Source organism: Amblyomma mixtum, chromosome 7, assembly GCF_055824585.1.
Source record: "Amblyomma mixtum isolate Tamu chromosome 7, ASM5582458v1, whole genome shotgun sequence".
Taxonomy (NCBI): domain Eukaryota; kingdom Metazoa; phylum Arthropoda; class Arachnida; order Ixodida; family Ixodidae; genus Amblyomma; species Amblyomma mixtum.
In genome coordinates this window covers 129,612,084-129,636,390 of record NC_143018.1, presented here as the reverse complement: position 1 = coordinate 129,636,390, position 24,307 = coordinate 129,612,084, and the positions used below count along the sequence as shown (strand labels likewise).

At 48.1% G+C, this 24,307-nt stretch overlaps 1 protein-coding gene across 1 annotated transcript in view; it reads right to left on the bottom strand.

Moving 5' to 3' along the window:
- Nucleotides 1-303: 303 nt before the first annotated feature.
- Nucleotides 304-24,307, bottom strand: part of LOC149337574 (uncharacterized) — a 68,326-nt gene continuing 44,322 nt past the window's right edge. Inside the window, exons 6-8 of the mRNA XM_089554460.1 lie at nt 19,566-19,766; nt 1,617-1,778; nt 304-321 (exon numbers count right to left, since the gene is read on the bottom strand). Coding sequence (XP_089410586.1) covers nt 304-321; nt 1,617-1,778; nt 19,566-19,766 — 381 coding nt within the window. The remainder of the gene's footprint in view (nt 322-1,616; nt 1,779-19,565; nt 19,767-24,307) is intronic.

Here is a 24,307-nt window from a genome sequence, read left to right as displayed (position 1 = left end):
TGGCCGAGCTGCGTTGATGGCCGCTGAAGAGCACGAGGCATGTAAATTTCATCTTCTGGACCGAAAGTAAATGGATAAACATAGAAGACCATACAGAGCAGAAACCTCGCATGCGGAATATTAATGCAGCCTATATGATGCTACAAGTTATCTGCCAATTATTTACAAACATTCTTCCGTTTCCCGACGTTAATTTCTGTTGTCCCCCATACTATGGAAGTCCCATTCCAGGGCCAACTGTGCGTTTTGTTTGAAAAATGTTCGGCACCTTAACGAATGCAACACGGGGTCCCAAGCAGTCACTCACAGTGTGTTGAAGCACTGAGAACAACAAGGGGAAGCTTTGGGCCAGTTGGTCAGACATGTTGGGGAGGAGGGATAACCGCTCGTCCTGTCCTCTTCTCGATCTTCAGTCCTGTCAAGTTTGCGGTTATCCCTCCTCCCCAACACTGAGAACAAATGCGCAGGCAAAATTTTGCGTCTTCAGAGACCTCGAACACAGTTTGCAGTGCAGCAGCTGCTTGTTTCCATGCGAGTTTACTTTTTTCCCCTGGTCGTTTTGAAAAGTGCACTCCGTGTTGTGACTACGCGGGTGCAATGCGCGTTTTCACTCGAACAGACGACGAAGTCTTCAATACACAAGTTGATAGTTTTCGAGCTTTTCATGCGATACTTTTTTCCCGGCAATCATGAAAATTACGCGCCCCCATGTACTAACCACGCGAGAACGCTGGTTTTGGAAACGTTTGTCCTTTTTTTTTTAAATCTGACCATCTGTTTTAACCGACCGTCCAAAATATTACACGAAAAAAGTAGTGTATCGCGGGGCGCCGCCAAAATCCGCGTCCTACGCAAAACTCAGCGCACAACCATGCGAAACAAACAGCTAGGCAAAGCGAGCAGGTAGCCGTGCCGTTCACAACTGTGCCATATTGCGCTGACCAGAGTGCTCAGTGAAACTGCTTGAAATCCAGCGTAGTCTGGCAAAAACTCAACGTTTCTCGCCTTGCCACTGTCTGGAAAAGGACAGGTGCCAAGAACCACGCCAGAACATTCGGCAGACAGCGAAGCACGCGCGCCTTTTCAGGAACGGTGTAATTCAAGCACCGGTCGGCGTGGTCAGCGTAAAGTGCTTGAAATGCACAATAGTTGGGCAGAAAAACGTTTCTCACGTTTCCGCCGCCAGATACCGCAGCAAACCGCACGAGAAACCGCACAAGGACCTTGCAACATCGTCAGCTAGCGGCATCTGACCGCCCAGCGGATATCGCGTGGTTTCGCTTTGTATCACTAGGTTTACAAGAGTTAAACCTTAAGCAATTTTGTGTGTTTAACTATGGTCTAAAAACGAGACCCGATATTAAAACGCGTTGACATGTAAACTGTGTTGCCCTAAATAGTGCGTGAAAATACAAATAATTTATATAACGTGCCCTTTCATGAACTTTTTTCGAGATTTTATTTTCATCACATCGAGTTTATGAAACACTTCGAAGGAGATGAGCGTATTTACAATAAATCGGACTTTTTAATCAGTGCTCCAGGCGATGCACTTAAATCAACTACAATTGGCACGCTGGATATGTATGTAAAACAATACAGTGATCCACTAGTACTGGTGTGTTGTAGCGGTGATGAAAAAACATGGCCAGGTTCTTCAGGACGCTCAGCTTGAAGTATTTTTCTGCATTGCACCGGTATCCAAGGTCGGCGTACTCAATGTTCATGGCGGCTATGGTGTAGTTCATCGACGTGTAGTTTTTCCTCGCTTCACAGAGCTGTTGGCATAGAAAAAAAAGAACATTAGTTTTCGCTTTACTCACAAGTTCCTATTACAAACAACCTCACGAGGGAGTACCTCTTGTAGCCGACTTCAGTCCGACCGAAATTGACAGATGACTAACGGCATTGGTGCGTAGAGTTATTGGTTAGCATTGCGAACTCTGTTGTACGACCAATTTGTATTAAACTGAATTCACTATAATACTAGCGGGGCTGTAGGAGATGACCGAATGGAACCATGAAATTATTAAAACTCAGTGCCGAACGGGCGGTGGCTTTGCGTGTAGAGCCCGACAGTATTGTATCGAACCCTCATCGCCAAAAGCCGGCTGTGAGAGGACCACGCGCCAAAGGCGTGGCGTCGAACGCAGGCCAACAGATCGCTCTATTTTTCTCACTTGCGAACACTGCGCCTCCCCCGCCGGCTCATACTGTCCGCGAAATTTCTTCCTCTCTATATTTCTCATGTCAACTCTTTCCTCCTCTCCGATTTGGCGGCGAGGCTTAGTACAATACAGCACGACAAGATGGTTAACACAGTGATGCCAACGCACTGAAACTGGCGAGGGGCAATGGGGGCAGGAGATTGTGCTGCGCATGTGCGCAAGAGAGAGGTGCTGCAGGGAGCTCAGAGACGCGTGAATGCCCATAAGGTGCTTGAATTCACGCGGCGCAGGTATGTCGAGCATACGAATCACATAGGAGCTTTTGGGAGAAGGAGGTGGTGGAGTACCGTCGTCACCTCTACTCCCCGGCAAAAAGCGTGAATTATGAGAGTATCCGTAACAAATCCATACGTCTACTCAGAATTACTGCTCTCCAACCTATACTTGCAAACTTACGAGGTTTCCCGCACAGAAATAGAAACTGGTAAACACCTCTGAGCAGACTGGAGCCGTAACAGCGCAAATGTCGCTTCGCTCTCCAATGTTCTCAAGAATTCACAGTAATTTCCTAGAGTAAAGTCTCCTAGATATTCTCCATTATTAAGGTTTATTTATATATGGACTGTACTCGAGAAAATTTCCAGTGTTTGGAGCATTTAGCAGGCCGTATTTTGTGTTAAAGCATTCGCGCGATATATAGGAAAGCAACCCTAAAGAATTGCAAATGTTTTTACAATACATCGAAAAAAAAAAACAGCGCACTCTGCTTTGTACGTGCGTCTTACTTTGAGACATTTTGTACTGGACACGAATGTTCCTTCATATTTGTTGAACTGGCATCTCCACTAGGATGCGTTATAACCAGAAACATAGAAGCGGATCGTTTCTTGCAAGACGCATGCGTTAATACCCGCGGTAAGAACCCGGAAGCGACGAAGCTATATCATCCGTTTGATCGGTGCTATCAGTTCTCTTTGCTGCCTCTCCTTGCATAAATCTACTGGGCACCGTCTTGCCGGCTAAATTATAGGAGCGGTTGTATTTATCAAAGGAGCTCACTGATTTTGCAGTCTCTACATCTGCAGTGTTTTTTCTTGATCGCTAGTGCCTCGGTGAAATCTGCTCAGTTTAAAAAAAAGAAAATAAAAATCTCCTTTATGTTTCACTTTCCACTTCAGTATCCCTCCTCCTTGGTGCCAAGAAGCGCAGCTGACTTGGCTCCTGAGCTTCTCGAATGTCCTGAATACAAGAAGTGAGTGTGCCTTCTCGAGAAGCGGCTTCTGCTGGAAAGTTGGATGGCACCTAGTAAACAGCAGGATCCTGAGCTCGCGGACCGGGATGGTAAAGGCACCCAGCACATCAACCAAATGTTACGTGATGGCAAGCCAAAGAACTTTGCGTGATGACAGATGGCGAATAGCTGCGTGCCGAGCACCAGCGCTCCTGCCCGAGCCACTGCACAGTTCGTCGTCTTCTAGTCCGCCGCGATATCATTACACCATTACACCATCCACCGCAATATCATTAGATTCATTACTCTATTTACTTTTGATGGGGAGAATATCTGGCCTGCTAGGTAAAAAAGTATGATAGTAATCTTGGCCGGATGAACATAAACTCTGAGGGGAAACATACCGCTATCAAGCGAATACTTAGGTGTCGTCGCGCACATCAGAATGGGCAACTTTATGGAATCTCGGTTGGCGCCGAGCTGGGGCCTCGCTACTGGTATGTTGCTAGCACCCTGGGAAAGTTTTGATTTTTTGCGGCTGTTTTTTGTGAAGGCTGCGAGCATAAACACAACAGAAAAGGCCTAAGGCATAGAACTGCTTTTGTTGCCTTTGGTGCTTGCAGTTGCCTTATGTTTATCGTCAGTGGCAAATAGGCTTATCTCTTTGTTCTCTTTAAAAAAAAGAACCACAGTTGGAAAAATTATAAAGTGGTCTGTTTACATGATTTTGTCTCACCACTTGATTTCCAGATGTCGGTGTTGGCTTTACTAAGGGCGGCCAGATTTATTTATATTTATATTTATTTATACAAAATAGCTACAGCGCCCCCACTGGGGCATTGTTTTAGGGGTAAACATCAAAGAAACAACAGATAAAATACAGTAATTGGGGAAAATGATGCAATATACTGAAAAACCCATGGACTATGGGTGGAAAGGCAAAAATGAAAAGAACGTTGCAGGAACAAAAACACGCCCGCGACAGACGCGGAGAAAACGACATTTAAAATACAGCACTCTTTTAGCAAACACAAAAATAGGCATAAAAAAGAACGTTCTAAAAACAAAAACACACCGCGACAGACGCGGACAAAATGAAATTCAAAATACAGCACTGTTTCAGCAAACACAAAACTAGAACACAATGTACCAGGATAGGAGCTAATGCTACACTGATACTAACAATCATGTTAACTTAATACAGTCATAATAACAGGTGGTTTTGCAAAGCGGTGGGAATCGTGTTCTGTGAGACAGCTAACATGCTTGCTGCTAATAGCTACGCCAAGGTTTTAACTTTGCAGCCGCAGATCAGCCGAATAAATTGTTTCAAATTATGCGAGTCTTATCCGCCGTTAATTTGTGCATCGATGTGGTGACCCTAGCAAGGTGCCAGTATTCTCTACTTGTCATTAAGCACACAACATTCACAGCTTGCTTTTCGTGAATCACATGGCGTCTGACAGGTGTGTGTGCGCAGTTGGAAAGTGGACACTGGCACAGAGCAAGCGGTAATGCCGCTCATATTTATTATATCCAAACGAGCTAGTGTAAAGATACTCACCCTGACACAAGGTGTTATTCTCACTAGCAAGAGTGAAACGATCTACCGACCGGACCGGGGTTGAAACCGTTTTCCAACAGTATTTATTTATTTATTTACTTAGTAAGGAACCCACAGCGCCGTGGCATTACAGTGGGGGGGGGGGGGGGGGGGGCAATGTACAACAAAGAAGCACACATGACACCTCCGCTCGCAGGCAGAGTTACAAGCATAAAACTTTCACCATGCACATCTCACTTCAAAAGAACACATCACAATCGCATCACATCATTAAAGAACGAAAGAACGCATCATTTGATGTCACACTCACAACATCGCTCGGTAGTCTGTTCCATTCTCTAATGGTTTTCGGCAAAAAAGACATTTTAAACAATTCAGTTTTTGCCGCGAATTCGCGGACCTTAAAAACATGGTCAACACGGTTGGATCTATAAAAAGGCTCCTGCACATACCTTTCGCGTTCAACCCGAACAGTTGAATAATAAACAGCATGAAACAGCTTCAGACGCAACTTCTTTCGGCGCGTGTCAAGCAATTCCCAGTTGAGTGCATCCTTCGTACGCGATGCACTGTAACGAGCCCCGCGTGTGCCAGACACGAAACGAGAGGCAATGTTCTGCACCCTCTCCAACTTATCTTTATCTCTAGCAGTAGGCGGGTCCCAGACAGTGCACGCGTAGTCCAGAACCGACCTGACATAAGTCTTGAATAAAATGTCACGACATGACAGTGGAAAAGTGCTTGCATTTCGGCGAAGAAATCCCAAGTTTCTGCATGCTTTAGCAGAGATATAATCGACGTGACGGCGCCAGCTCAAATCAGGAGTAAAATAAACGCCTAGATATTTGAATTCGAATACCTGTTCTAACATTGTGTTCCTAATAACATATGAATACACATCAGGGTTTTTCTTTCTTGTAAATTTCATATGGACAGTCTTGGACAAATTCAAATTCATATTCCATTTAACGCACCACTCTGAGATTCTGTTCAAATCTTCTTGGAACATTCCCGCATCTCGATCACTAGTGACAACACTATAAAGAACGCAGTCATCCGCAAATAGCCGCATTTGAGATACTATTCCTTCACTAATGTCATTCACGTAGAGCAGGAACAATAGTGGTCCTAACACGGAGCCCTGGGGAACACCAGACACAACCTGCACTCTTTGAGACTCGGCGCCATTCATAACCACAAACTGCTGCCGTAAACATAGGTAATCTTTTACCCATGATATCACTTGATGGCTAATATTGTAAAAAGACATTTTTTGAATTAGTAAAGAATGCGTCACGGTATCAAAGGCCTTTTTAAAGTCCAAAAACACGCAGTCCACGCTAAGTCGCCTGTCCAGTGCCTCAGCCAAATCGTGCGCAAATTCAGTCAGCTGCGTAGTACACGATAGGCCCCTTCTAAAACCATGCTGACGAGGATTAAACAATGAATGTGCGTCCATATGTGCTGCTATACTGGTGAACAAAATATGTTCGAGTGTCTTGCACGCAACTGAAGTTAGAGATACCGGTCTATAATTTGATACAGTGTTGCGAGGGCCAGATTTGTAGATTGGCACAACACTTGCAATTTTCCAGTCATCTGGAAGGCAGGATTCTTCAAGCGATTTTTCAAAAATTATCTTTAAGTAGGGTGCAACCGACTCAGCACACAGTTTGTAGAATTTGTTTGGCAAGTCATCAGGACAACCAGCCTTAGCAATCTTCAGATTCTGCAACAGAGACTATGCTATTATATTACGCGCCACTTAGCAAGCAGACTCCTGAAGGCGTTCGGTAGGCATGACGCTGCTATGGACTGCTTTTGTCCCGAAGAGAATGTTTAGCGTGAGCTCATGAAGAATTCGGCGGAAATGCATAAAACTTCTTCAAGTCTAGAATATTTAACTCAGGGCTATTGGACAGTTCGTTGGCGCCTTATCTAAGCCTTATCTGCTCTATCGATTGCAGAGGTGCCTACGGGGAAGGGAGACGCTTTTGGTTGCACTGTGAGGCACTGACGTTGCGACGAATTGGCGTGAATTTCGAGCAGTTCATATCTAGTGCTCTAAGCGCAATGGTACACGATAGCGCAGAGGTAGAGCATCTGTCTCGGGTGCAAAAGGCCGAGGTTAGAATCCTGGGGCCTCGGAATTTTTCACCGGATTAAAAAAAAATACTACGCGCGTCGCTGCAACTGCATACCACACCTGGGGCACGGCATGATCACGATGACCACAACAGACGACGAACTCCCTCACCAGAACAGGATTTGGTCTTTCTGGCCTAGAACTTGGCCACAGCCCCCTATATGATGAAACCAATTAACCCCAGCGGCTCCGATGAGATCCCAGCGGCTGCAGCGCAACTGACCGACCAAGCCAGCATGCTCTTGGTCTCCAGTGAATGTTAGTGTTACCTTCGGCTTGTTCCTGTTGGCTTCCTCAAATTATTAACGAGAAAGCATTATAACGCTCTGTCGCGACAGAAAAAAGTGTCCGCCATTAGGCCGCATGATTACGCTCTTCTCTAGAAGATAAATGCGCGAAAGTGTAATTGGGACAAGTAGTTTGTGATAAAATGTTGCCGCGCAAAAAATTCGTTGATGAGGTGTAATTAGTCCAATAACGAAGCGCGAAAAAATATGCTTAGACGTGAAAACATGCCTGGACGTTGAAAAAGTGCATGGACGTCAGAACAGCCACGGATGTCTATATAGTTTCCAATATGCTTTCCAGGTAGTTTACGTTTCAGTTGCAAAATTGTCAAAAAGGGAAACGAAGGCTATAACGTCAGCGCTTCTGACAGAAGCGCGCTAGTCACATTCACATGCTTTTGCTGCTCAAATAAAGCACTCCCTCTTAGTGCACTCAGTCAATTCTGAAATGTTTTTTCCATTGCATCCAGCGAAAATTCATTTTAAAGCTCATGCTGATAAATAAGGCCTCATCAGTACGGCAGAAAAAACATTTACGGAAAAGACGTGGTTGAAATTCAGTTTTTCCTTCGAAAGCAGCCAAAAAAAAGTTTACATGTTAATGCTGCCAAAATTATTCCTGTTGTTAATCCTTACGGGGTGGTGTAGTGCGCTGGATTAGCACTTAAAGCCTATCATAAAACAGCTGAGGTAGCACTGTGGTTTATCTTTATCGTGTTTATTGTTTATTTTGTCCTGTTGAGCTGCATTCCAGTCATTTCGACGAACAAAAACTTACAAAGAACCCAAGAAGAGGCTGAAGGCTTAAGAAAATACCCAGCCGAATACAAAATCGTTTAGAGTAGCAGGGTCAGCCATCAATACACCCGCCGGCTCTTTGCCTCATGACTGACTGGAGGATGCCAAACAGTAACATGCGTGCCTAAATCATACTTCTGTGGAAGCTTTACAACTATGAAAAAGGCATTAAATGACTCTGACAGTTATATCAGAATGGTCTGCGATGCTATATTTTGCCTTATTAGTAAGGATAGGTTTATTGATAGCGGAACCGACAGCCGCACTACTAAATGAAGCTAATTTGCGCTTTATGCTTCATTCAGGGCCAAATGCTAGCAGAAACAAGCAGCACGAAAAAGAAAGCAGACAAGCGTCATTAAAGTTGAAGCATACCAAGTTTCATCCAGCACGGCAGTCATCAAGGCTGAATGTAAAAAAACTCGCAAAGATCGAGAAGCCCGTGAAAGACGAGCGTACCCAGGATATGCAGTCCTGTAGACTGAACAAATGCCTGCTCTCATTTCATTTGAAAGGGCGGAGGCCCATGTTAGAAGGGAGTCAACCTCACCTTCGCTCTAAGGGCCACCGAACCGTCGTTTGTGAATAGCCACTGCTTTTGCTTGTCGAAAGAGAATTCGCTCCTGGTGACACTGTCGTACCTGAACCTGCTCCACGCTTGGTTCTTGCACACCTGCTCAACAAAAAAAAAACAATCTAAGTTATGCTGCTCAGCAATCCTGCCGCGAGAAGCACAGCAACCTCCGCAGAATTGAGAATGAGCAAGATTAACCTGTAAAGGCGTATACAGCCGAGCAGCCAACATAGACCTGCGGACAGTGGTTGCCGTTTCAGCCAGCTCCCGTTTGGTTCGATTGTGAATCACTCAGCGGTGAAGGTATATTCGCGCACCTTTTCATGTTCAAAGAAAGGAGTACGTTGCACTTGTTCTAGTAGTAAGGGCCACCGAGGCAACGTCAATTAATAGGCAGTCACTGAGAAACCTAGGGCACGTGTTCTCATGCTCGCGTCGGCATTACTACATCGAGAGTGGTAATCCGTGCACTTCGGTCAATGCAGTCCATTTAGGACCCGGAGAATAAGCAAGCATTTAGAGCTACGCTTTCAGATAGTTTTTAGTTCATCTTTTTTGACTATTCAATTTTACTTAACCCACTCAATAAATAAAGACATGGACATGCCCGGGTGTCACCCAAACTTCGCGCACTTTTACGTGGGAGTTCCCAGACACCCTTAGAGCGTGTGGGGGTAGCGGTCTCGGACTCAAAGGAGATGCCCTCGACTCGGCGTGGCAAGCTCAGCAGAGGCCAGCTACCGAGTGAAAAGAGGTTTTTGGACGTTCGGTGCCCAGCTTTCGCTGGTCGCAAGCCAGAGAATGGCTCGGAGCCAAAGGTTCACAAACAAAACAAAGTTTATACAGCAATTCAGACTATACAAAGGGTTTCACAATCACTAGTACGGACACATACAAAGTGATTAACGAAACAATGCAACTCGTGCAATGTTAACCTCGAGAGAGAAATACAATACAAAGCCAATATTGCACCTAAAGTGCACTAACACAAGAGAGAGAGGTAAACAAACAAAACACAATTTGTTCACCGGGCACTGCGGCAGTCCGACGACCAGAGTTCCACGACGATGCCGTCCCGCAGACTGGCGAATGTTGCCTCGTTGGTCCGATGCTGGCCGAGTGGTGTTTTCCCGGGAGCCGAACGGGCGCGCTTCGATGAAGCTTAAACGGCGGTCCGGACTGACTTGACAGCGGTCAACGTCCTTCTTTTATAGGCTCGCTCTCACGTCTGTTTGTTCCACGCGCCAAAGTAAGCGCGCACATACACGCAGCATCTCCAGTGTAGTTTCCCTTCCTTTCTCTCGCCGGCCGCGCGTCCTCATTGGTTAAAGTCAGGAGTCGTTTCGCGAAGGTTCCAGCGTGTTCTAGCGTGGCGCCGTCGCCGACGTCCGAGTGCAGACGAGGTGGACATGTCTTAGCGCTCGCAAGGTTTCCCCCTCTTCCCCCGGTTAACAGTAGAAACGACTCGCACGTTCTAGAGAAATCGGCGTGGATGACTCATTCCCTCGGCGCACGCCGTGTCGGTGAGCGGTGGTGGAGTGGAGAGAGAGAACATGCACACAGGCTAGGCGCTCCGCGGAGGTTTCCTCCTCCCCCGTTCGTCTCGCGTCGGCGAGACGCGTCCGCGCGGCGCTGTTTTTTTTCTTTGTTTGCTTCAAAAATGCGCCGAATTTTGTGACACCGGGTCATTTATTTTATTGAATGTGAAACGAAAGAACGTGTGTTGGACCTGGAATCTTTCACGGGTGCCTAACTCCAGAAAACTATGGCTGCGATAGCACAGGCAGAGTCGAATTAAATACCTCCCTCCGAACGAGGGCACTGCTTACCGCCGTGGTAAAACATTTTGTACTTCTAGGAATGAGGGCTGCGCAGTGCTAGCGCTCGCGAATGCGCTAAAGAAAATTGCTTGCGTCGTTAGAAGCGATATAACGGGCTGATCTCGTGGAGGACTGACGCGTAATTGGTTACAATGTGGACTGCTGCAATTTTTAGTCATGTTCAAGTGATCATAGCTAGGTCCTCTTCCTTATGGATGCGAATTGCTGCTCCCCGTTTCATATACCGCGCGAATATCCTTTCATTAATCACCGAATCGAAAAGAGAGAGTTTTTAATGAAGCTGGCATTATAGTAAAGAAGACAGAAAGCGAATACTGTGTCTAGATAGGGTGACTGCCTCGTGCTTCACGATTGAAAAAATCTAAGTATTAGCACGAAGCTAAACGAAGCAAGAAATAAAATCGCATAAAAGAGGTAATAATGCAGGGTCTGTCGGGAAAATTGTACTGTAAGAAGTAAGGGATTTATAGGAACATATTTTGCCTACGCTAACGCTCGGGCTGTATTCCGCTTCTTTTCAAGTAGGCTCCGCACGCCTTCTAGCCAGAGTTAACAAACAGATTTTGGAGGTTGAAATATGCTGAATTTAGCGCGACCTATAATACACAAACGCTAATGTTGACGGACGACAGAAAGCAATGAAGTTTTCAGTCGGGAGGCGTAGATGATTCCTCATGAGTCATGGAAGGTACTTGCTGGTAAATCATTGATAGGAAACGCAGCCCTAATCCCCGGCCCGGAGAAAGTAGACGGACCAGAGTGCTCGGTTATTATCACAATAAAAATTACTAATGCCTTTAAAGAGTTATGTATGCTGCACATTACGTTTTTCGGCGTTGTGCTGTGTAGCTTTTGCCAATGGCAGTGACTCAACTGCCTAGTTAATCACATTTCACGGCCGTGTTTTAGTTTTCAGAGCTGAGTAAACGCTAAAATAATGCATCAACACAGCCTCCACGGTGGCTCCGTGGTTTTAAGGGGTGGGTAGATATATTTTGGTGAGCAAGTGTTAACACAACCAAACATGAGTGGTAACATTATTGGCAAAATTGGATGAGCACATTATGGCTGCGATGTCTTTGGGTAGGTCGTTCCAGTCTGCTGCAGTACGGGAAAAAATGATGCCCCAAAGGTGTTAATACGGGCACGAGGTCTGCAAACTTGAAAAGAACGACGAGGGCGATGAGATACGCGGGCTGGAGGCACGATGTAGGTTGCGCGGCATAGTTAACTATGCACAAATTTATGGAACAAGCAAAGGCTGGCAATGTGGCGACGTAGTGATAAGGGCAATAAGTCGTATCCAGCTTTCAACGCTGATACACTGATGTCGTAGGAATGTGATGAATGGATAAATATAGCTGCTCTATTTTGGACTAATTCCAGTGCATTTATATGGTAAGCTTGGTGCGGGCCCCCAATAGATGAAGTATATTCTAATTTTGGCCTTACAAGAGATTTGTCTGCTAATAACTTTAGATGTTTAGGCGCTTGGGGGAGATGAAGTCTTAAAAACCCGAGTGTTTTATTAGCCGACTAAATGATGTTCGTAATGTGTGCGCTTCAGGACAAGTCGCTACACAGGGCAATGCCTAAGTACTTGTATGATAGAATCGGGTGTACAGGGACGTTGGCTATTACGTATGGGAAATGAAGCGGGCTGCGGCGACGCGTGACAGACAAGATTTTACATTTTGAGGGTTAAGTTTCATTAACCAATTGGCACACCATTTCTGAGTGCGGTTAAGGTCGTCCTGAAAAGAATTTTGGTCAGAAGCGTTAACAACCTCGCGATAAATTACTTAATCATCGACGAACATATGAATAATACTACATACATTCGTTGGTAAATCGTTAATATAAATTGAAAACAGAAGTGGACCGAGGACAGACCCTTGCGGGACACCTGAAGTTACTGGAATAGGATTGGAGTTGTGGCTGTTAACGGTGACGCACTGTGAGCGGTCACTCAAGAATTCGTCTATCCATTTAAAGATATTAGAGGGGAGGATCAAATATGAAAGTTTCAGTAGTAAGCGTCTGTGAGGAACCTTGCGAAACGCTTTCGCATAGTCTAGAAAAGTAGCCTCGGTCTGTCGGTTAGAGTCAAGATTAGCATGCAAATCAAAGATAAAAACGGCCAGCTGTGTTTCGCATGAGAAGCCTTTTCGAAAACCATGTTCCGCAGAATGAAAAAAGTTGTGACAGTCGAGGAAGCTCAAGACATTAGAGTAGATGACGTGATTCATGGGTTTGCAGGGCACACTGGTACGGGATATGGGATGGTAGCTAAGCGGCAAATTTTTTTTACCCGATTTGAAGACTGGAACGACCTTACCGCTTTTTCAATCGCGTGGTAGTTGACCTGATAACAGTGACTGTGAAAAAAGTAAGCATAAAAATTGCGCACAAATATCATTGATATTTTTTAAAAGCTACGAGTTAATTGTGAATACCGGATGAAGATGAAATTTTAATGGTTTGAGTTAAGGACGAAATGCCAGGTGACGTGAAGACAACTGGTGGCATAGAATGATTTATCACTGGCGATGGTGCTGAAAAAGATGATATTTTCTTTCGTAAATACGAATGAGAAGGCAAAGTTTAGCATAGCAGTGCTCTCAGCATCAGTGAAAACTGCGCCTGGCTCATCTGTCAGGGCTATTTCTGACGCGTGATGCGGATTTATAACTCGCCAGGAATTTTTAAGGCGGAAGCCTTCAATGCCTCATCGTTGTAAGCAGGAGTTGTCGACAGAAATGTCACGCTTTTCGGTTGGTCGAAACGGTCGGGACGTCACAGTGCGCAAATTTCAAACGGGGCCAATTGTACTTTGGTTAATAACTATGCAACCAATTAAAGGGGTCGTATAATGATACTCCAACTAAGTGGGACTGAGTTTAGTTCAGTGCTTAATTAACCAATTAGCCCAATTAGGCTTTATAGTCAGACGAGATAAATAAATAAAAGAGAGAAGGAATTTGGTCGAGTTCAGGAATCGAACCCCGGTCTCCGGAGTGCGAGACGAGCACGGTAACGACTCCGCCATGCCAGCTCGATAGTTTGGAATGAACAAAGGCGCGTTTAGATAATACGGTGTCTTCGTTCACTCCCATCTTCCTACCTTCCCTTAAGGCGAGGTTGAGGAGTAAAGTTCACAGGTTCTCTTTCATCCTTGCACCAGAGGTGCCCCGCCAGAGACGGTTCGTTTAACTCGAAGACTGAAGCGTTCCTTCGCACCAGGGGTGCCCCGTCAGAGACGGTGTTGTGTGGAGTTGAGACGCAGGGATCAAGGGAAACTTAAAGATTTATATACAGATATCTACAGTAGATACACAAGTGCAGGCACTAGAGACAAATTAAACAGCAAAGAGATACACAAAAACAAAAAGGTAGAACTGGCTAACACTAGGGGAGGCCCCTACTCGGCGTAGCCGAAGATGCACAGCACCTGACCTTAGCCCAGAACCCTCGCTTCCGGCTCCGGGACCCGGTTTTAAAGCCCTAAAGGCCCGGTCCACATTTGGTAGCTTCCAATCATGTTACACTGCTCACATGATTGGTTTACCGAGAGCATGACCAGCCCTCCAGCTTCCGTAGGGCAAAACGCCCTTTCCATTGCAAAATAAAAGTAAAAAAAAACACAAATACACACTCGTGCCAGCACGTGCGCGAATCGGTACCGCGGGGCGGGGGGACACCCGCACTTCCCGGCGCGTTCGCGGGCGGCCGCGTTCCAAGAAAGGAGACGCTTCGCTTTGAGGGAGAATTACTGGTCCCGAAGGCACCGCGTACACTATTGATCCCTTACACGCCCTTCCCAAGGTTCTACAAGGGCATGAATGGCAGTTTTAGAATTACAACAAACAAGGGATCGGTGTCGGTCACGAAACCACCTTGTGGGTGACATACCGCAGCTACACAAGCACTGGCACCAACAAAACCAAAATCAAAAAATGCACACGGGCACCAACACAACATTACGCAAAATGCTTAGGGGCACACACAAAACATAAGCAAACATAAGCAAAATGCGCACTCAAATACGCACAGTGGCATGCCTGCCGTGCGCCGTAACACGTCGTCCAAGTTGGTGGGTTGCACCCAATTCTCCACCTCCAAGTACACACTCTTCCTCGCGAATGGGCACACATGCACACAGACAATCGCAACCGGAGCGTTCATTGGCACTCATATTGGGTCCGCAAGCGGCCACGTGAGCCTCCTTGTTCGCACCGAGCGTCCCTGTGTGCGTTCGAGCCAACAGGTGTCTCGATCGACACGATTAACGCCTAATGGCCGCTACGCTCATTAGACTGGTGCCACAGCGGGGCAAGAACTCAACAGCTGGTGCCCTCCAGGATCAAACACGTCCCGGTTCTCGATGGGTCCAAATCCCTGATCACACAACGCACCTAAGGGCACGCTCTCACCGGCGCGCCGGTACGAACCGCGTGCTGCGCAAGGAGTATAGCCCCTGGCCCGTCCAAATATATCAGTACGGTCAGTCTTGCTACACGGGATTTGGCGTACTGCAGCACGGAACGTACTGCTCCACGCGCTGACTTTCAACGTGAAGGCCACGCACCTGCCTCCAGCTACTCTGCCTCGCTTGGAGCCATTTGTCCCGTTCCTGCACGGACACGCACTGAAATCGCCGCTGCCTGCTTGATAGGCGCTGGCCGGCCTCGTGGCATCGTCTGCTGCACGAGCTGACTCGCCGTCGCTTGACCCGAGCTTGCCTTCTGGCAAGTCGTCACGCATGTCCTTCTCCTCGAAGGACCTGGTCGGACGCCCATCGGGTGCGTTTGACAATAGCGCGGCGCTCCGCCCGGTAGGCGCAACAGGCCCACCTCCGTTCTCTGCCTCGGATGAAAGGCTCTTGCCATCAATAACGCTACGGGGCCCTTCATGCCCTATGACCGACACAGTGTGCCGTTCCAGCAACGCTAGACTTTCTCCTGTCACTAGCTCCGCGATCTGACATCTGTCGTCGGTGGCCGTTCCCTGTTGAACTAAATGCTCTTTTCCGCAGCTTGCTTGAGACCGCGTTTTTGGAATTGTGAGACTCACTTCCAACATTCCTGAACTCGGGTTGTCGGAGTGCGCGTTCACCGCCTCTAATACCGCGACCCTGCGTTCCGTCACGATACTTTCTTCACCAGAGATTCCAGTTCCGCAGAAACCTGCCTCTCCTTTTACTTCTGCCTGGCTGTTTGATATGTCGGAGGTCACAACCTCCGTCACCGAGTCTGCAGGAATTTGACCGTTGTCCTGTTTGTTATCGGACACCTTGGTCTCAATTGGGCCTGGATCATCAGAATTGGGCTGCTCCTGTTCTTTGCTAGCCGCCCGCGGTGGCGGAAAAGCTTTGATATCTCCGCGCCCTTCAGGAATCTCGTTTTCAGTTCCTGAACATTTTGCGGCCTTTCTTAACGAAGATGCGTTCCCGCATACCGGCTGGTTGCTTTCAGCGTCCTCACTGCTGCTTCCCTCACCTGTGCATGACAAGAATAATCCTTTGTCTTCCAGCACAGGCGGCCTCACCTCTCGGGACTCGGAGCAGTTCTCCCTGGCTGATTCACTGGCTCTTCTACTCTCCTTGATCTTAGAGATCTCGAGCTCTACCTGCTGGCGTCTTGCTTCTATTGCCTTCAAGACATACTTAACATCCTGAGGTTCTTCCTCGCGAAGCAGCGCCTTTCCGCCATTTACTTTCGCAAGTTGAGCCTGAAGGTCCGCTAAGCGCGCCTTCGCTAACTCAACCTGGTACCTCACATCGAGTGAGGGCCGGCATGGATAACTCTCCATACCGCCGTCTGTACCCCTTAACTGTCCTACCGGCTCGAACACATGCACAGGTACGTGAACAATGCGACGAAGGAAACTCACAGTTTCGATGCGTCGATCCACATTGCCAGTTCTTTGGCGTCGGAGTTCACCGCCACTTTCACCGGACGCTGCGATGAGCTGTCGCACGCGGCTGGTCCTGTGCACGTTGTCGTCACTTGATGTGACCCGCCGGTGACCGTCAAGTTCTCGACGCGCTGCTTTCCTTGACCAGATGCAGTCCCGCGTCTTTGGACTACTGCCGTGGTCCTTGCGTCCTTGCCGGCGTCTCTGCGCAGGTCCTTTCTCGAACGCTGCTGTTGCCTGACCGTCGCCTTTCTCCCTGCCTTCAATCTTCTTCCTCCGCCGTCTTCCGATGGCCGCAGGATTCTGTCGACTGCGCCAGTAAAGTTCACAGGTTCTTTATCTTCCTCGCACCAGAGGTGCTCCGCCAGAGACGGTTCGTTTAACTCGAAGACTGAAGCGTTCCTTCGCACCAGGGGTGCCCCGTCAGAGACGGTCTTGTGTGGAGTTGAGACGCAGGGATCAAGGGAAACTTAAAGATTTATATACAGATATTTAAAGTGCAGGCACTAGAGACAAATTAAACAGCAAAGAGATACACAACAACAAAAAGGTGGAACTGGCTAACACTAGGGGAGGCCCCTACTCGGCGTAGCCGAAGATTCACAGCACCTGACCTTAGCCCAGAGCCCTCGCTTCCGGCTCCGGGACCCGGTTTTAATGCCCTAAAGGCCCGGCCCACATTTGGTAGCTTCCAATCATGTTACACTGCTCACATGATTGGTTTACCGAGAGCATGACCAGCCCTCCAGCTTCCATAGGGCAAAATGCCCTTTCCATTGCAAAATAAAAGTAAAAACAAACACAAATACACACTCGTGCCAGCACGTGCGCGAATCGGTACCGCGGGGCCGGGGGACACCCGTACTTCCCGGCGCGTTCGCGAGCGGCCGCGTTCCAAGAAAGGAGACGCTTCGCTTTGAGGGAGAATTACTGGTCCCGAAGGATCCGCGTACACTATCGATCCCTTACATCAGGTGTCCACCGAGGTATGCGAGACACATTTCGTTTCCTCAAAAACTAATTTACCGACAAGCAAGACGTAGAGCCCAACGGGCGATGGCGTTCTGTGGACTCCCTGGCAGCATTGCAAGACGCTATCGCGTTCCACACTCAGAGGCGAAACTTAAAATCGTAACCACACATTAGTGACACTAGCAGCACCACCGTGCTTAAGGCTTTCGCCTCTCCGCGCTTTAGGTCAACAAAGCGGCCCCCTGAATTTTTTAGGGTTACTTGTGAGCATATTCGGCAAGTGCGATTGAAAATGGTATGCCTGGCATTAGAAATAGCGGCGAGGTAGGATTTTTCAGCTTTGTGTTATTTTATTCATGCGCTATGCGTCCCCAGAGATTTGGGTGAAAGGTAAAAGGTCTTTCTTTTGTTCCCCAAACCTTTCAGTGTTTTAGTAAACCATGGCTTTTGTGAATTAGAGCGCAAACTAATGTCGGGGTTGAATATATTGGTTATACTTTCTACTTTGCCTTTGAACAGTAACAAATTTTCTTGAACACTGCGGGAATGAAAACGTGACGAGAATACTTGAAAGAACGCATGAAGGTCATAATATATGGAGTTATTATTCCCTTTGTCATAAAGATGGATGGTTGTATGGTTTGGTTTGGTGTATGGGGTTTAACGTCCCAAAGCGACTAAGGCTATGAGAGACGCCGTAGTGGAGGGCTCCGGAAATTTCGACCACCTGGGGTTCTTTAACGTGCACTGACATCGCACAGTACACGGGCCTCTAGAATTTCTCCTCCAAAGAAATTCTAGCCGCCGCGGGGTTGTATGTCCATCCAGATTATTTTACTTTGACATCTTACACAGACACTGTAAACCTCTGCAATGAACTTAGGAGAGTTTTCTCGGTTAATTATGAAGGTTTGCGGGACATCTTAAACTCCTTTACTGTTAGATACATAATCAGCCTTTTGTGCGAAATGTTTTTCTCGAAAGGAGGATGTTTTGAAACAGGTGTGCGGATATATGAAGTAAACCGTGAGAGGAGTGTAATATATTCCTTGAGCAACTAGGCTACACCCGTCCCGCTGCAGTTATCACAGTTACGTGACTGCGTCTCATCAAACTTATGTACCCAATTTGGTGACTTCATAGAATACATTTTATTTAGATCTATTTATAAGATACATGAATGACTTGGTACAGCTGGAACGTCTTTATTTACGTTCAGCGGAATCAGCTGTAGATAAATTTTCCAAGAGATGAATTATGGAATTGAGTGGGCGAGTTGGTTTCCCATATTCATAGTGAAAGCGCTCAAAAGGACAAGGACGACAGAAAAGGAAAGACATACAAAGCGCTTTGTATGTATTTCCTTTTCTGTCGTCCTTGTCCTTTTGAGCGCTGTCACTGTCAAGATGACAAAAGATGAAGTTGGCGTGTGAACGGGTAGCTCTCCTCTTATATCCAAGTGAAGAATGTAGGGCTATTTTCCAGGCCTGTTTACTTGTAGTAGGACTATTCATGAGTCTCTGATTGCTTCTTAAACTCATGTTTTACTCGCTTAACAAATTCAGCGGTGTGAACTGCTGCTTAAAAAAGAAAAAAACAATGCCATTCTGGTTTCTGCGGCGAGAGCCGCTGGAAAAAGCTAACCGTAATTGTTTTTTTTCTTTCTTTAAAGCATTACGACTCGCTCCCGTCTAGAAACACAGCACATCACTTTTCCTCGAGGCTGTGGATGTTCGTATGCTATAATGTTACCGACAAATTATTTTCACATGCTCTTCACGTGCATGAGGGATTAGTTTTTCATTTGCCTTTTTCCGCTGTAAGGGGTGCTTGGTGTTCACTGCCGTATCTTAATCAAACAAAGTCGAAAATTCTTCGAGCTTACTTTGACTAGGTATTATTTACTGACTTAACACAGTAACTGTATTCACACATATGCCTTCATGTGGATCCACAGGTTGCATGTCATGCATGCCAGGCACTGATTTAATAGTCCTTATCTACAGTTCATTAACGTGGATTTGCGTCTGCGTGTGTGCGTGCGTGCGCGCGCCTGCGCGCACCTTACCTCGTAGGCTTCTAGCAGCTGAGGTTCTTGGAATCCCGTGCACTGACGCGTTAGTGAGTAGTTCCCTGGTTTGTCGTCGGCCTCTAAGTAGGGATCCAGGTTGCGGGGTCTGTAACGGCGGAGTGCGATGCCCACAGACAAGGCCAGCGTTGTTGGCAGCCCAGCATCGCTTATAATCTTGAACGTCTTGTGCCAGAGGTTCTGCCCCATGGTACAGGACGAGCGAAGCAGAAAGGCAGCGTCGGCTGTTTAGTGAAAGCGGCTTGGGCCGGCGTTCAGATGGTTGTGACATCACAATCACATAAGCTCATGCGGGTTATTCAATCAACCGACAACAATCACTGAGTATAACAGTGAACACTGAAGAATTTCTTATTCCACGGCAGTATCATGAAGTGACATCATTCTAACACCATTACGCAGTGCCTGTGAAGAAACAAAAGCAATTGCGTTGAAAATAAAAATGATAGAGCGGGGAGTGAAACTGGTGCCGCTTAGGTCTTGAGACGGGAGTGCTGCCCCTCAACCACTGAAGAGCATTCGAGCGACAACAATAAAAAGTAAAAAGGAAATGGAAACAGAAAATAAAGAATTACCGGGAGCACCGGAAAAAATTGAAAAACTTTTCCAATAATAATGGAACACTGTTGTAACATTCTTAGATTCTATGTTGATGAGATTCCAAGTCTATTCTAATTTTATTCAATTTATTTATAGTTGGTGCAGTCATAAGTACAATAAACGGCAATTTAAAAAATTTGCTACTTTTCCGCCTTTCACGACATCGCAGGGCCTGGAGTTACAACGCAGTGAAGGAATGATATTCTTAGCGGTACGAAACAGGCACAACACAAAGAAACACACACAGGACACCCGCTTGGAAGTCTTGCGGGTGTCCTGTGTGTGTGTCTCTTGGTGTTGTGTCTGTTTCTTACCGCTAAGAATATGATTCCTTCAAGTTGTTACCAACTAGCCCAACTTAATGTTTTAACGAAGTTACAACGCCGGTTCTTTATGCGCAACACAGTGTAGTGATGTTTAACAGTCGTGTAATGCTTTTTCAGCTATAAAGATCAGTTCCCGCGTCTGGGAAGCGTTTCGGAAAGAGGGCCGCAGGCTGCTGAAGGCACCCATTAAAAGCTATCACGCCATACCATTGGGCGGAGTTTGTCTGCCGGAATTTCTTTCTCATTCTTTGTGGCCGTAATATTGTATCTGACACACGACGTATAAGGACCGCTGGCGATGATCGCGCCAAACACACTGCAGCCCTTCAGTCAGGCTTTTCTCGCAATGCACCCTTGTGGGGAAAGTAACAGACGACCCCTCCAAGTTCCGAGTGGTGCCGCTCTGCGTGGGGGTGCCACCTGACAGAACCCTTTTGGTGTCGAGACGGGCCTGAGGCGACACCAAAAGTGTTTTGTCAAGTTGCGATCCCACGGAGAGACGCGCGAGTCGGAACTAGGAAGGAGTCTCTTAATTATGCTAACGATCGTACTTTCCTACCAAAGCTATGCTGGTACGCTGCTACGGGTGAGCATCCATGGGCGCCTGCGGTCGCAGTACAGCAGCGCGTGCAGTCGAAGGAAGATGACAGTCAGTGGCGATAAGCTCTTCTATAGCCGAGAATGAGCGCTTTGTTCCTTCCTGTCGTTCGCTTAACTGCGGCGAACGGCTTATAGCGCTTAGTGACAGCGAATGAAATGGGGGGGGGGGGGGTTGAACTTAAGTACTCCGTGGTATGAAACCGGGGTGATTATTCGACTGCCCTCGTAGACGCGTGCGTATAAGGATATGCCGGGGCGCATGTACACTCCTACCATTCATTGAATGTGTCACCATGTCAAAGCATAAGGAAAGCCCAAGTTAGTGGGCCTATTTCGAGCTGTAAAATCCAGTTTGTTCAACGATATTTGAAGACATCCCGCCACATATATACACTTCTGCCTGTTAAAGCCGCAGGACGAAAAACTGCGTAAAAAAGCACACACACAGACACACACACACACACACACACACACACACACACACACACACACACACACACACACACACACGCACGCACGCACGCACGCACGCACACACACACAGGCGCGCGGATACAAGTACGCTCATCTCGAACTCATTCATCCATTCATCCATCATTCATCCATTCATCCATTCATCCATCCATTCATCTATTCATTCATCCATGTAGGCCTTGATCGATTGGCGCATCTGTATTGTCGCAGCAGCAACAGGGGTTTCCTCTAGGGGCTCTTCCCGCCAAGCTCCATAATACTATTACGGGGGGTTAGCCCAGCGGCAGACGGTACAGGCCACAGTCAGAAGGCACACCGAGCTAAATCACTCCAGCACAAACTGCCACGTCCTCGTTGTCGTTCACTGCCGAACGTCCCAAAACAACGTCGTCTTCTCCTAGCAACTATGCACCGTAACACTACCCCCCCCCCTCCTCCGCCGGGCGGAAGGAAGCACAGTCCATGGGTGTCCTAAGATGGTGGGTTTGGATGGTAGGGCTTAAGACGGGCGACGTGTACGAGCTGTGTAGAGGAGGCCGCACGAGGAGTGTGGGGTCGCAGGGGCGCGATCTCGTAGGTGACATCGCTCAGTTGCCGCAAGACGCGGTAAGGACCCACGTAACGAGGCAGCAACTTCTCACACAGGCCCACACGACGCGCAGGGAGCCAGAGGAGTACGAGGGAGTCGGGAGGGTAATGGGCGTCACGGTGATGAAGGTCGTACCGTCGTTTTTGAGCGACTTGTGAAGCGTCGAGGCGATCTCGAGCGATTTGGCGGGCGGCGTCAGCTCGGGCAATGGCGTCACCAGCGTAACTGCTGGTACAAGGGTCGTGAGGCAGGAGGCTGTCGAAGGGTAGCAACGGGTCGCGGCCAAAGAGCAGGTAGAAGGGAGAGTAGCCGGCGGTATCGTGGCGTGTGGAATTGTAGGCGAACGTGACGAAAGGTAAGCTGACGTCCCAGTCTCGATGGTGGTCTGAGACATACATAGACAGCATGTCCGTCAGGGTGCGATTAAGACGCTCAGTAAGGCCGTTGGTCTGAGGATGGTAGGCCGTCGTGAACTTGTGGCGGGTAGAGCAGGAGCGCAGAAGGTCGTGGACCACTTTAGAAAGAAAGCAGGGGCCGCGATCCGTAAGCAGTTGACGAGGAGCGCCATGAAGTAGGACGACGTCATGGAGAAGAAAGTCGGCGACATCGGAGGCGCAGCTGGTTGGGATAGCGCGCGTGATAGCGTACCGGGTAGTGTAATCGGTCGCAACGGCAATCCACTTGTTCCCGGATGTTGATGGGGGGAAAGGACCAAGCAGGTCGAGACCAACACGGAAAAATGGGTCAGTCGGGATGTCGATGGGCTGAAGCTGGCCACTGGGTGGAAGTGGGGGCGTTTTCCGGCGCTGGCATTGATCACAAGCAGCAACATAACCGCGGACAGAGCGGTAAAGGCCAGGCCAGAAGAACCGCCTGCGCACGCTGTCGTACGTGCGTGAGACGCCTAGGTGCCCGGCAGTAGGAGCGTCATGAAGTTGGGCAAGTACTGTGGAGCGCAGATGGGTCGGGACGACGAGCAGGAGGTCGGCGCCATCTGGGTGCATATTGCGCCGGTACAAAATATCGTGATGCAGCACGAACATTCGTAGAGCAGGATCGGAAGGGTCGCTGCTGAGGCGGTCGACTATGAGGCGCAGAGTTGGATCACGGCGCTGCTCGTCACCAATGTTCAGAAAGTCTGATACGGACAGTACACAGTCGTCGGTGTCACGTGTGTGGGAGTCAGGGGGATCGACAGGATGGCGGGACAGACAGTCAGCGTCTTGGTGCAGCTGGCCGGACTTGTAGACAACATTAAATGTGTATTCTTGCAAACGCAAGGCCCAGCGACCCAGACGTCCTGTAGGGTCTTTAAGAGAGGACAGCCAGCACAAAGCATGGTGATCCGTAACTACGCAGAAGGGCCTTCCAAACAAATAAGGGCGGAATTTTGTTAACGCCCAAACAAGAGCAAGGCACTCCCGCTCCGTAATAGAGTAGTTACGTTCGGAAGGAGAGAGCAGGCGGCTGGCGTAAGCAATACGGGCGTAAGCCCGTATTGATGCGATGGGTCACGACAGAAGTTTGGCCAAGAGGACGATTCCCGAAATCGAAGACATCACTGTAGGAAGCTAAAAGGGTGCAGAGGGCGTTGGCGTGGTCAGGTGGCAAATCCGCCGCGATCATCGCAAAAGTAGGGTCCGGGCGTGAAGCGGCCGAGCGGGGAAGGGCATGGAGATCAGCGTTAGGCACAGCTGTTACAGCAGAAACTGTACATTCGGCCAATGGAAACAGTTCAGCGAGCGCGATGCCACAGGGTAAAACTTGGGGAGAGAGACTGAAGTTCAGAATCGGAAGGTAGGTGCGGTTGCCGGTGACGGTCAGGACTGTGTGTGGAAGGATGACGTTACGCTGGAGGACAACGTCCTTGATTGGGTACGTGACGTAGACACCATCAGGAACGGCGGGAAACGGGGACATAGGGACATAGACTGCAGCGTCACGCGGCAAGCGAGTAAATTCAGCGGCACGTAAGCGAGGCGGCTTGGTATCGGCGCTGTCGGAGCAGAGCGGCAAGTCCAAACGAAGAAGGCCAGTGGCGCAATCAATTAGAGCCGCGTGCGTCGTTAAAAAGTCGATACCGAGGATCACATCGTGGGGGCAATGGTCGAGGACAGTGAATGCGACAGGGG